Raw genomic sequence first — 11,982 nt, 5'->3', positions numbered from 1 at the left:
TGTTTATTGGACTTTAACAGGGAAATTCCTTCAAATGGATTTGTGTACATTACCATGTAATAATTAATTTTGCAACTAACTAAATGATTAGGTTCCCGCCTCGGGTGACTGCCAATGTGGAGTTTGCACATTTTCCCCATGTCTGCGTGGGTTTCCTCCAAAGGTGCTCTGGTTTCCTCCCACAATCCAAAGACGTGCAGGTCAGATAAATTGGCCGTGCTAAAATTGTCCATAGTGTAGGGGAGGGAAATGGTCTGGGTAGTTGCTCTTCGAAGGATCAGTGTGGACTTGTTGGGCCAAAGTGCCTGTTTCCATACTGTAAGGAATCTAATCAAGTCAAATCACAAAGAGTCTAAAATTGTGTTTGGTGACCAAACAGATGTTATAGCCCTAACGTATTTTGTTGATGTGTAAGATTATCAATTTTTTGATAATTGAAGCTAAAATACTAATTACCTATAGTAAAATTATTGGTAATTTATGTCAACTTTAAATTCAGTGTGAAGATTACTGGAAACTGAGGCAGTTTTCTGAAGAAAGTTATCAGTGCACATTTGTGACTTTGTATATATGTAAAGGACAGTCAGGAAATTGATCTTAAATGTAGTGCCTTTTGTTTTAAGAACCAGATTGTGAAAATCACCTTATTTTGCTACTGCAGTGTCGTCGAACTAGGAGAGCAAGATAGGCATTAATGTCTTTGTGGTATGATATTGTGTAACTTGCTGCAATACACTGCCTCTTTGCTTTCTACTGATTCGAAGGTTCTGTTTCCGTGCTGTTTGCCTCTGACTATATCAATGATTCTGCATATCTGAAATTGGCCCCAGATCTAATTTTTTTTTCTCTATTGACTTATCTGGTCTGATTGTGCAGTCCTTTGTGGTAGATAGGAAAGTTATATTGAAGCGGTATCTGTTTCTTTGTTGTCTGCAGGAGTGCACGTCCCTATTCCCTGAGGACAACAACGGTTTGGTATATAGGATAAAACGCCTAAAGATGCTTTAATTGGCTATAATATAAATATATTATTTCATGAGGAATAAAATGTGAGAAGTACTGGAAGACATTACATACGTTCATTTGATTTTCATAAAATTCTGCTCTGTTTGACTTTCATAAGAAGGCCAAGCTGCAGGAATATGTTTGTTGTTTAAAGACCTAATTTAAAAGTAAATTATGAGGCTGCACAAATGAATCTTTATTTATTTTGATATCTGTACTGATAGTAGCAGATAGGCATGCAGTTATACATTTAAACTGATCTGTTAAAAGCATAAATTGATTTCAGATTATATATTATCCCTTCATGGAAACAAATCATATTTGAACATTGCAATACGACTGTACCGATATAGTGGAAAAATTATATGTTTACCGGCTTTTGTTTTAAGCAATTAAATTAAGCAGATTATTTTTGGTTTCCTGAAAATTGTGTTTTTGGTTACTTTTGTAACTGGTTGTTCTTGACTTTTAGAAAAAGTACATGATGTACTTAAGAATAAAATGCCTTGGCTTTATTTGCTTGAATGCAAGTTCATCTTTATTTCTGTTCGTTATATAATTGCTTATACAATTATTGCTGCAGGTTGGGTCTCCCATCATTGCTATCTTCAAATGGAACAAACCACAAGCCTTCTTATATGGCTTTAACATCTGCTGCCAGGAGGAAAAGGAGGTCTGAAAGGTAAAGACAGGCACACTGTTCGGAATTTTCATGTTAGCTTGAATACACTATTCTGGTATTTTTGAATTTGAGTAGATTGTAGGAAATTCTTGGCACTTGGCAATCGCGTGAATATCTTGACTGTGCACAGAGGATGAACTCCTTCCAAAGGATAAGTAAATCTGTGCTTAAGGTAGGTAATCCAGTACCTCCCACTGTTTGATTTGTGCAATCTGTTTTAATTTTTCCATTCTATGCAAGGTCTAGAAATTTGTGCTTAGATTTAGATAGCGCTAGTAAAGTATCTCTTGTGTTTTTAATAGATGTATAATGAAAAATTGTGAGCATTGCTATAAATTGAACCTGATTGTGGACAAAAAGAAGGTATTTTGTACTGCACCTCAAAACATATTACTTGCTACTAAGGAGAGAACGGTTGTGGAATACACTGATTTTTCACCAATATGCTTGTTGCTATGTTCAGAACCTTCATAGTAACCTGGTTGTGATTTGGAAAACCCATGGAAAAGAAAATGCATGAACTTGCCACTGAGAGAGTAGAATAATTATTAATTTCATTAGGTTTTCTTGGCTGTTATGTGTATGCCAGATTGTTTGTCTAAACTGTGTCCACTGCAATTCTGACATATGCAAGATTCTAACCAGCTTCCTCTGCAGCAGAGGCACTAATAGCAATGAAGAATTTACTTTGATGTTACATGATGTAGGTCTATGGGAACACTGCACTGCTCCCCAAATTTCCAAATAGTTTCAATTTCTTAGTACTCAAGAAGAGGCAACTGGAGAATATCCCCTTTTGAAGATCCTCTCCAGAGGACTCTCTCAAAACATTTAGATGAGGGCAGTATCTATCCCAAAGACACAAGCCCAATTTTTGGCTTTGCCGGGAAGAAATAAATATATTACCTTTATTTTAGAAGATGCATTAAAGTCTTCACTCTACCCATCACAATAAACTGTGCAGTTAAGATTGTATGGAAATTATCTACATCGAACGAAAGCTATGTTTCCACTTGCAGCATTCACCAAACATCTTGGTTGATGTCAGCTGAGGATGATCAATACTTCATCACAGCTTTGATATGCTCCATGCTAGCCTATAAAGACAACTATCAGTTACAACTTGAAATTACTTCATATTTCAATTTTTGGCTATTGTGAAAATATTTCTATTTATCTCTTTTATTATTCATGCTGCCATTATTATAGAAATGTGATTTCCCCCAAACCTGCCTGGTCATTCAGTAGGTTCTTCTACATCAACTCCACTTTCTCTGCAATGACAAAATCCAGGCCAATATTGGCTTTTTGTTGGAGTTGCTCTGAACAGTTTTCAGAAAACGCTAGAAAACAATAAAAGGTTTAAGAAAATGAAAACAATGAGGAGAAAGAAAACTTGGAGGGTCATTTGAAAAGCTGAAAGAGGAAATTTACTGAGAAGATAGCATACAGTGCAATGTAAGTTTGAAAATCCCTAGAAGTCATTGAAAATTCATTGTTAAACAACAGATATTAGGAGCTATGTGATACTCATGTGAAGCTTGCAGCAGTGCTGATTGTGTGTGAAGTGTAACTATGAATGTTGGGTATGGTTCATCTTTGACAGAGGATTAGTGATGGAGATGTCTTACATTGAGGTCAGGCAGCATCCGAGGAATAGGACATTCGACATTTCTGGCAGGAGCCCTTCATCAGGAATCCTGATGCCTGACCTACTATGTTTTTCCATAATCTTGACTCTAATATCCAGCATCTGCAGTCTTCACTTTTGCCTATGTCTTACATTGAGACCAGTAGTGTAATTGGTGGGATACAGCATTTGAACATATATTTTCTGACAATGGTCACCCTTATCAGACCATTGAACTTTTTGAGACATTGTATCCAGGATACTTGAGGTTAGACTCAAATGCCAAATCTATCTGGTCCCACTATTACTACCAGGTTTAGATAGGATACCTCCTGGATGCCAAATTTATCCTCTCCCTTCATGTGCATCTCCTTTCAAATAGGAAAAGCTGCCATTAAAGCATGTTTGCATCCAACTTCATCTCTCACAATCTTTAACACTGTAAAGACAATATCACTGTATTTTTGGAATTTTTGATTGTGGTCAAAAATGGAAAAGTTTTAAAGACTAAGCATTGTGGAAGAAATTACTGCACTTCTCAACACAACTTCCTGAAATTCATTGTGTGGGATTTATGCTTCATTTTCAAACATAATGGGGTAAAATGATTATGGACATTTCGGCGCCAGGGTATGTTTGCAGAGTGAGATTTGGCAAGCAACAGGAATTTGATTTGGCTTGTGCGTTTCTGATCAATTGTGAATGCTAACGGTCAGCAGCTTGACGATAACGCTCTGCTTAGTTCCTGACAGCTGAACAACTTGTGAATATGAGCAACATAGGGAGAAGCCTTTGGACTGTCGAAGGGCAGATTGAGTGTCTCCTTCTGCAATAAAAATACTTGAAGCCTGATGAAAGCCAATTATTTCCTCCCAATGATTGCTGTATGCTGTTGCCCTTTAACCAGTAACTGAGAAACTTTGTAGCTGGTGTACCAATCACTCTAAGCCTCCAGCAAAGAGCCTGGAGAAGGGAAATTGAAGAACGGAAAGTCCTGGCAGGCAAAAGAAATATCTCGATGAACCTTCTAGATGGGCAGTATTGAGTTGTGTTTTCCTGTATTTTTCCTTCCGACAATAAAACTATATTTTTCTCTGTCAATTCCGTTGTGTGTGTCTGTCAGGGTTTTAAAACCGATTAGTATCTTAATTAGTAGAGCCCTATGTTAATAATTCAAAACTGTTTCCATTTGATTAGAATTTATTTGTAACAGTTAGTAGTTTTTTGGTAAATGTAGGAACTTGGTTAGTGTTTTCTGTTAACTTGATTCTATCAGGTAGGCAAATCAACGATTTTACGTTCTTTGATTAAGTCATTACCTTTTGTAGTTTGTAGTGCCGTAGGATTTGAAAATGAGTGCACTTTGCACTTTGCAATTGTTACCATCATTTGGCAGTCATCTAAATGAACAGACAGCACAAGGTTTCAGTGCTGATAACTTTGGGATTAATGGGTACTTAATAGCCACTCATTGCCGAGCTAGTTTTTGGGGCCCTATTCAAGATTGCCCCCTAAGTGTTTTAAGTTAATGAACTGGGTTATAGTTAAAACAAAATGTTTCATGTGCCCAATTGTAATGTTACAAATCAAAAAACTAAGCTTTGACCTCATTTCAATTGCATTATCTGGAATTAGTACATATCTCATAGTACAAATTATACCAATGGTGTTGTATTTTTCTTGTATGGGTTTCTTTACGGAGTTGTGTATTAAAATATTACAAATCTTCTCCTCTTTTAGTTTCATGGGTAAGGAAGAGGACAATGTGGAACCTCTTGCAAAAAAGCGTTTACGTCAGGATTTGCTACCTTATATGGGCAATAAACCTACACGATTGCTATTAGCAGGTATGTTGTAATGCAATTTTTTGTTTCATTTATTCATTTTGAAGATGTGGCATAGCTGGCTAGACCAGAATATATTGCTAATTGCCTGTAAGAAGGTAGTGGTGAGCTACCTTCTCAAAGCTGCAGTCCTTAGGATGTAGGAAGACCTATGGTGCTATAAGGCAGATGTTCCAGGATTCTAGCGCTGTGTCAGTGATGAAATAGGAATATTGTCCCAAGTCAGGATACTGATGGCTTGGAAGTGAACCTGTAGGTGGCAGCGTTCCCATACATCTGCTGCCCTTATCCCTTTTGGTGTTAGAGGTCACAAGTATGAAGGGTGTTGTCTAAGGAGCCTTAGTGAGTTATTGCAGTGCATCTTGCAGATGGTACGCACTATTACCATTGTTTATCAGTGGTAGAGAGAGCAAATATTTAAGGCACCAAATGGGGTTTCAATCAAGCAGGTTGCTTTGTCCTAGATGGTATCAATCTTCAGAAAAGTAAAATGGATTATAAGAATAAACTAGCTCAGAATATAAAAAGAGATAGCAAACGTTTCTATAAACATATTAAACAAAAAGAGTGGCTAAAATAAAGATTAGTCCTTTTGAGGATGGCAAGGGTGATTTAGTCATGGAATATGAGGAAATGGTCAAGGCATTGAACAAGTATTTTGTGTTGTCTTCAAAGTGGAAGACATGAATAATATGCTGGTAATTGACAAAGTGATGAACGTAGATGAGGACCTGAAAACAATCATTATCACAAAAGAGGTAGTGTTAGGCAGGCTAATGAACCTAAGGGCCAACAAGTCTCCTGGCCCTGATGGAATGAATCCCAGGTCCTAAAATAGATGACTGGAGAAGTCGCAAATACGCTTGTAATTTTCCAAAGTTCACTGGGCTCTGGTGCAGTTCTAGCAGACTGGAACACAACAAATGTAATGCCACTGCTTTTTTAAAATAAGAGGTAGACAAAAGATGGGGAATTATAGACCAGTTAACTTAAATTCTGTAGTGGGGGAAAGTGCTTGAGTCTATTAACAAGGATGAAATAGCAAGGCATTTAGTTAGAAATTGTTCCCTTGGGCATGTTCAAGCAATCTTTTGGAATTCTATGAAGACATTACGGGCACAGTGGACAACAGGGACCCAGAAGATGTGAATATCTAGATTTACAAAGGGCATTTGACAAGGTGCTGCACAAAAGGCTCCTGTATTAAATAAAATGCAAAATGTCAACTAACAGGAAGCTAAGAATAGAGATAAATGAGTGCTTTTCTGGTTGCCAGTCAGTGATTGCCTCGAAGCAGTTTTGGGACTGCAATTATTCACAATTTACATAGATAATTTGGAGGTAGGGACTGCATCTAGTGTGTCAAAGTTTGTAGATGACACTAAGATAAATGTTAGAGCAAAGTGTTCAGAGAACTGTGAAACTTTGCAAAGTGACATAGTTTGAGTGAGTGAGCAATGATCTGGCAGCTGGAATACAATGTTAATGAATGTGAAGCCAGCCATTTTGGTAGGAATAACAATAAAAAGGACGATTACTTGTAAGAAATTGCAGCACGCTGCTCTGCAGAGGGACCTGGGTGTCCTCGACCATGCATCACAGAAGGTTGGTCTGCAGGCGCAACAGGTAATTAAGAAGACAAATGGAATTTTGTCCTTTGTAGCTAAAGGGGTTGGATTTAAAAGGAGGGAGGTTATGTTGCAGCTGGTGAGGCCATACCTGGAGTACCGCATGCAGTTTGGTCTCCTTATTTGAGAAAAGATGTACTGGCACTAGGGAGAGTGCAGAGGATTGGATTCATTAGATGGATTCCGGAGTTGAGGGGGATTGGCTTATGAGGAGACACTGAGTAGACTGGGATTATATTCATTGGAATGTAGAAGAGTGAGGGGGGAATCTTATAGAAACACATAAAGTTATGAAGGGAATAGACAGGATAGAAGTAGAGAGAATGTTTCCATTGGTGGGTGAAGCTAGGACAAAAGGGCATAACCTCAAAATTAGGGACAGCAGATTTAGGACTGAATTGAGAACAACTTCAGATTGGGTTGTGATATCTGGTCGGCATGGACGGGTTGGACCGAAGGGTCTGTTTCCGTGCTGTACATCTCTATGACTCTATAACTTCACCCAGAGGGTTGTGAATCTATGGAATTCCTTACCCAGTGGAATAATTTAGGCTTCCTCTGTAAATGTTTTTAAAACTAAGATAGATTATCTTTTGAACAGTAAAGGCATTAAGGATTATGGTGAGAGGGCAAGTAAGTGGAGTTGAGGCCACTAAGATCAGCCATAATCTTATTGAATGGCGAGGAAGGCTCAAAGGGCTGACTCCAGCTCCTAGTTCTTATGAGTGCTGTTGGATCTGTGATCTGTGATCAACCAGGCAACTGGTGAATATTCCAGCATAATTATGATTTGTGTGCTTATTGGACAGGCTTTGGGGAGTGAGGAGGTGAGTTATTTGCTGCAGTGTCCCAAGCTTGTGATTTCCATTTCGTTTTTTATATAATTAAAGCCAGGCACTGCTGCCTTAAAAGTCAACATTCAATGTATAAAATTACAAACTTGTAACTTTTTTTACCCAGATTTTTCTTCCTCTATACCAGACAGAAACATGAGGAGTGTGACAATACTATGTCTTTAAGAGATATATTTTGTCCTTTTTATTCCGAAGAAAAGTTGAGAGAGGTGTCGAGTAGTCTACAGAAAGCCAATTAAGCTTGAGGTTCTGGGTTTTTATTTTAAAGTTGGGAAAATAGAAGCAGCCTGAATGAGTGGGGTGAAGCTCAAACAGAACCAGGAGTTTTAGTTTTTAGCTATCTGCTGTTACTGGGATCTTGAAGCTAGATGTGGAAGCTCTGGTGGCCCAGTGGTTAGCACTGCTGCCTCACAGCGCCTGAGACCCGGGTTCAATTCCCGACTCAGGCGACTGACTGTGTGGAGTTTGCACTTTCTCCCCGTGTCTGCATGGGTTTCCTCCGGGTGCTCCGGTTTCCTCCCACGGTCCAAAGATGTGCAGGTCAGGTGAATTGGCCATGCTAAATTGCCCGAAGTGTTAGGTAGGGGTTAATGTAGGGGTATGGGTGGGTTGCGCTTCGGCGGGTCGGTGTGGACTTGTTGGGCCGAGGGGCCTGTTTCCACACTAAGTCTAATCTAATCTTTAAAAAAAACTCTTTTTCCTCCCTGCTGCAGCTAAAAACTGGGGTTCTCTTCCTGCTACTAAAATTGCATATAAGGCTATCTATTTTACTGAATTTTATGGGGTTTTTTATGGTGTGTTTATGGGGTGTTACCAAGTTGAACAGTCAGTTAATAGTGGTAAATATTTTTACTGTTACGTTAAGCATTTCAACAGAGTTACAGTTAAGGCTTTTTTTTAATTTTGTCAGTATTTAACTGTAGTGTAAAAATAGTGTGTTTTGTTTAAAGTTAAGTAATTTGCTGATCAAATTACGTCTGGAATGTACTTATTTTTAAAATAAGAAAAGGTTAGGGTCTAGATTATCATAATATATTTTGAGGGGTTTGGTCTGGTCCATAACAGGAGCTCCAAGATTTATGTTGCTTTAAAGGCATTTTCTGTTGTAAAGCTATTCGTAAGACAGACTTGAGTTGCTGTCAGTGCTTATGGGTGATTTCAATATTCAGAAATAAAAGTTTTTTATTTTGCCTTGCATTGCTTTGAAAATTACTGAAATCAGCAGTGCTTTTAGCTTTCAATTTTCCAGTCTAACTCATTTGTATAATTCTTAAGATCTCCGTGGACAAACTCTGATAGGTCTGGGAATTATATCATTAGTTAGGGAGGAAATTAATATGCATGTCAAATTTGCAAGATGGGACATTAACGTTTATGGGCATAAATTCACAAAAAAGAGGGACTAAAGCTTAGCAAGTCATGATCAACATTAAAATGCAAATTTGCCAAGAATAAATGGACAAGTAGTAATAAGTGGCAAGCCTAGATGATATGAAGTTTAGCTCCAAGAACAGACATTAGCGTGCAGCACTTCAAGAGGAAATTAAAGGTGAGGTGATTGTCAGACAATAGTTGATTGTTTGAATCCCTGCGTATGTGCAGTCTCTTTCTGCATCATAGCTGCCGTTGTGCTTAGCAGCTTACCCTATACACATGCTGACCCTGAGAAAGTAGATTACCATATTGATTCCTGAGGGGCCCACAGATTCTCTTGCGGTATTATGGTAGGTGCTTCCAAACAGGCAGTGCTTTAGGCCAGAGTACACGAAGCCAACTCCAATCCTATTCGTGACAGAGGATAGGGCCTTAAATGAGACAGAATCTGACCAACTGATTTCCACATGAATTCAGGATTGTCTATAAGTTTCTATCCAAGCCATGTACTCTCCTGCCTTAGAATGGACAATGGGACAAAATCCTGAAACTCCCATCCTAACCGCCCTGTGGGTGCATCCACACCGTTGGATTACAGCATTTCAAGAAGGCAGCTCATCACAACCTTCTTGAAAGTAACTAGGAATGAGCAAAACAGTGCTGGTCTCACCAGTGACAACTGCATCTTGTGAAAGAATTTTTAAAAATGTGTACACACCCTGCTGTACCCCAAATTGATAAATCGTATCTTCTAAAATATTATTGACATTTATTATGATATTTATATCTGTTCTTTTCTTAACATGACCACAGAACCATAAATCTTTGCTCGGATCACTTTTCCATCTGAGGATGATCGCATGATGCTCGATCAGCCTTCAAAAAAAAACCTTTTTGAGTTAATGGCTAATATAGTTTGAAAGCATGGGGTAGGTTACTCACAAAAAATATCTTGTTATCTAGAACAGCTGATCAGAACTACAATTCTGGTACATGGTCTTCCCTTTAAATTTATAGAAAATTCTGCTATGCCCATACAAATTGCCTATTTCGTTTATCTCTTTGCTATGTTTCTCGTGTTCTATCAGAGGTAGCCTTAATTATAATGTTAATTTTAAATTTGGAGATTTGGGAGTAGAAGTTCATTTTAGGCATTGGCAGCAGATTGGTTACTCATGTGTAGCAACTGCTGTTTAGTTCCATGAATGGGAATAGAACTAAATAACATGCTACGCATAACAGGTGCCTATACATTACTGGCGATATTACACCATTGCCAACACTTATTTCTATCCCTTATTCTTCTGATTTTTAAAGTGAAACGGAATGTGAAATGTGTTTACTAATACTAATTTCACAATCTTATGTTTACAGGAAGATCACAGAGCCGTAGAGAGGCCAAAAAGAAACGCTTTTTAAGAGGAGACTCCACTTACAAAGGTCTGTCAAATAATAAGGGCAAATGAAGACCTTTGAAATCTGCACAGCATATCTAAGTATCTGCAGATTACAAAAATGGCATTCAGTCACTTGATAAAACAAAACTTGGATATTGCTGAAAAGAGACTTGTTGCCTAAGCTTTGCATCTTACCCTCAATGGGGGGCCAAATACAGGATTGCCAAATTTCAGATGATCACCACAACTTGTACTCCAGGAGAAAAAGGTTGCTGATTGAACTTCAAATTGACTGTGATTAGCTGAACAGTTTCCAGTGAGAAATAGCAGGAAGCAAATGTCTCTCCATGTTTCTGCATAATTTAGGAAATACCCAAGGAATTTGGCATTTTTGCCTTCACCCTGATGAGTATAAGAAGTAAAACTTCAATACTATGCTTCTCATCTCAGTAATAGATTGTCTACCATGGCTAACCTTTTAAAACCAACATAGTAATTATCTTTTCAGACTGAATGATGTGGAATGGGCCGTATTCTTGATCTGTGGAAAACATGGTGCTGGAATTCAGCTCCTTTAAAAGCCACCTTAGTTCACTTCAAAACTTGTGATCAGTCAAGCAACCGTCATTGAAGTAGTCCTACTCCATCATCTGTGTTCATAGAGAAGAAGTTGTTTTATGTAAAATAGTGATACGTTTCCAACCAATAAAAGACTTCTATCAGTCCCTTGAAATACATAAGCCTTTGACATGTTCTTCAAGTAAACTCTTCCTCATTTGGTCAACAGTATATTTAAATTTATTTATCCTTATTTTAATAAGCCTTACACAAAGGGTGCATTTTTTTTAATCAAACTTTTGTCTTTATCTTAATTTTGTTGCTCCTCTGTCATGATTTTACCTCGCATGAGCAACATCCAGAAGTAAACTGTGGTATTGTTAGGTTTAGAAGTGTTGCTAAATTGAGGATATACTTGTTCTATTATTATTTTGGTGCTGGAAGCACCTAACATTGAATAACGTAACTCTCAACCCTGTGGCTTAGTTTGGTATGTGATTGGCTCTAAGGTATCATTTAGGAGAAAGTGAGGACTGCAGATGCTGGAGATCAGAGGTGAAAATGCGCAGCAGGTCAGGCACCATCCAAGGAGCAGGAGAGCCATTCCTGAAGAAGGGCTCATGCCCAAAACCTCGACTCTCCTGCTCCTTGGATGCTGCCTGACCTTCTACACTTTTCAGCAACACATTTTCAGCTCTAAGGTATCGTTTGCACTATTTAATTGAATTAAACCATAAAGTTAAAATGGAATATAACATTCAATTATTTGATCTATTCAGTAAATATCTAACAAGTATCTGGTCACAGCTCATGTCCCCTACACACACCTGTGCTGTCTGTAGCTCTCCACTAATTTATACCCCCACCCTCAGTTTGTCAATATCACTGCTTTCAGGCAAGTCTTACTATCCACTCTCTAACTGCTTGTCTTTACTTCATGATATTTCCCTCCCCTTTAGTTGTCTTGTCATCTTGCTCTGTCTTATGCACACCTATACTGACCAATGTGA

General features: G+C 38.2%; 1 protein-coding gene across 2 annotated transcripts in view; it reads left to right on the top strand.

The window, feature by feature from the left end:
* The window catches only part of kif18a (kinesin family member 18A), a 93,211-nt gene extending 82,068 nt beyond the window's left edge, over positions 1-11,143 (top strand). For both annotated transcript variants that reach the window (XM_060839096.1, XM_060839097.1), the window contains 3 exons: positions 1,589-1,687; positions 5,058-5,164; positions 10,392-11,143. In XM_060839096.1, coding sequence (XP_060695079.1) covers positions 1,589-1,687; positions 5,058-5,164; positions 10,392-10,483 — 298 coding nt within the window. In that variant the 3' untranslated portion in view covers positions 10,484-11,143. The remainder of the gene's footprint in view (positions 1-1,588; positions 1,688-5,057; positions 5,165-10,391) is intronic.
* The last annotated feature ends 839 nt before the right edge of the window (positions 11,144-11,982 follow it).

Source organism: Hemiscyllium ocellatum, chromosome 18, assembly GCF_020745735.1.
Source record: "Hemiscyllium ocellatum isolate sHemOce1 chromosome 18, sHemOce1.pat.X.cur, whole genome shotgun sequence".
In the NCBI taxonomy this organism is placed as follows: domain Eukaryota; kingdom Metazoa; phylum Chordata; class Chondrichthyes; order Orectolobiformes; family Hemiscylliidae; genus Hemiscyllium; species Hemiscyllium ocellatum.
The sequence above is the reverse complement of the archived record's forward strand: the minus strand, read 5'-3'. Positions and strand labels throughout refer to the sequence as shown.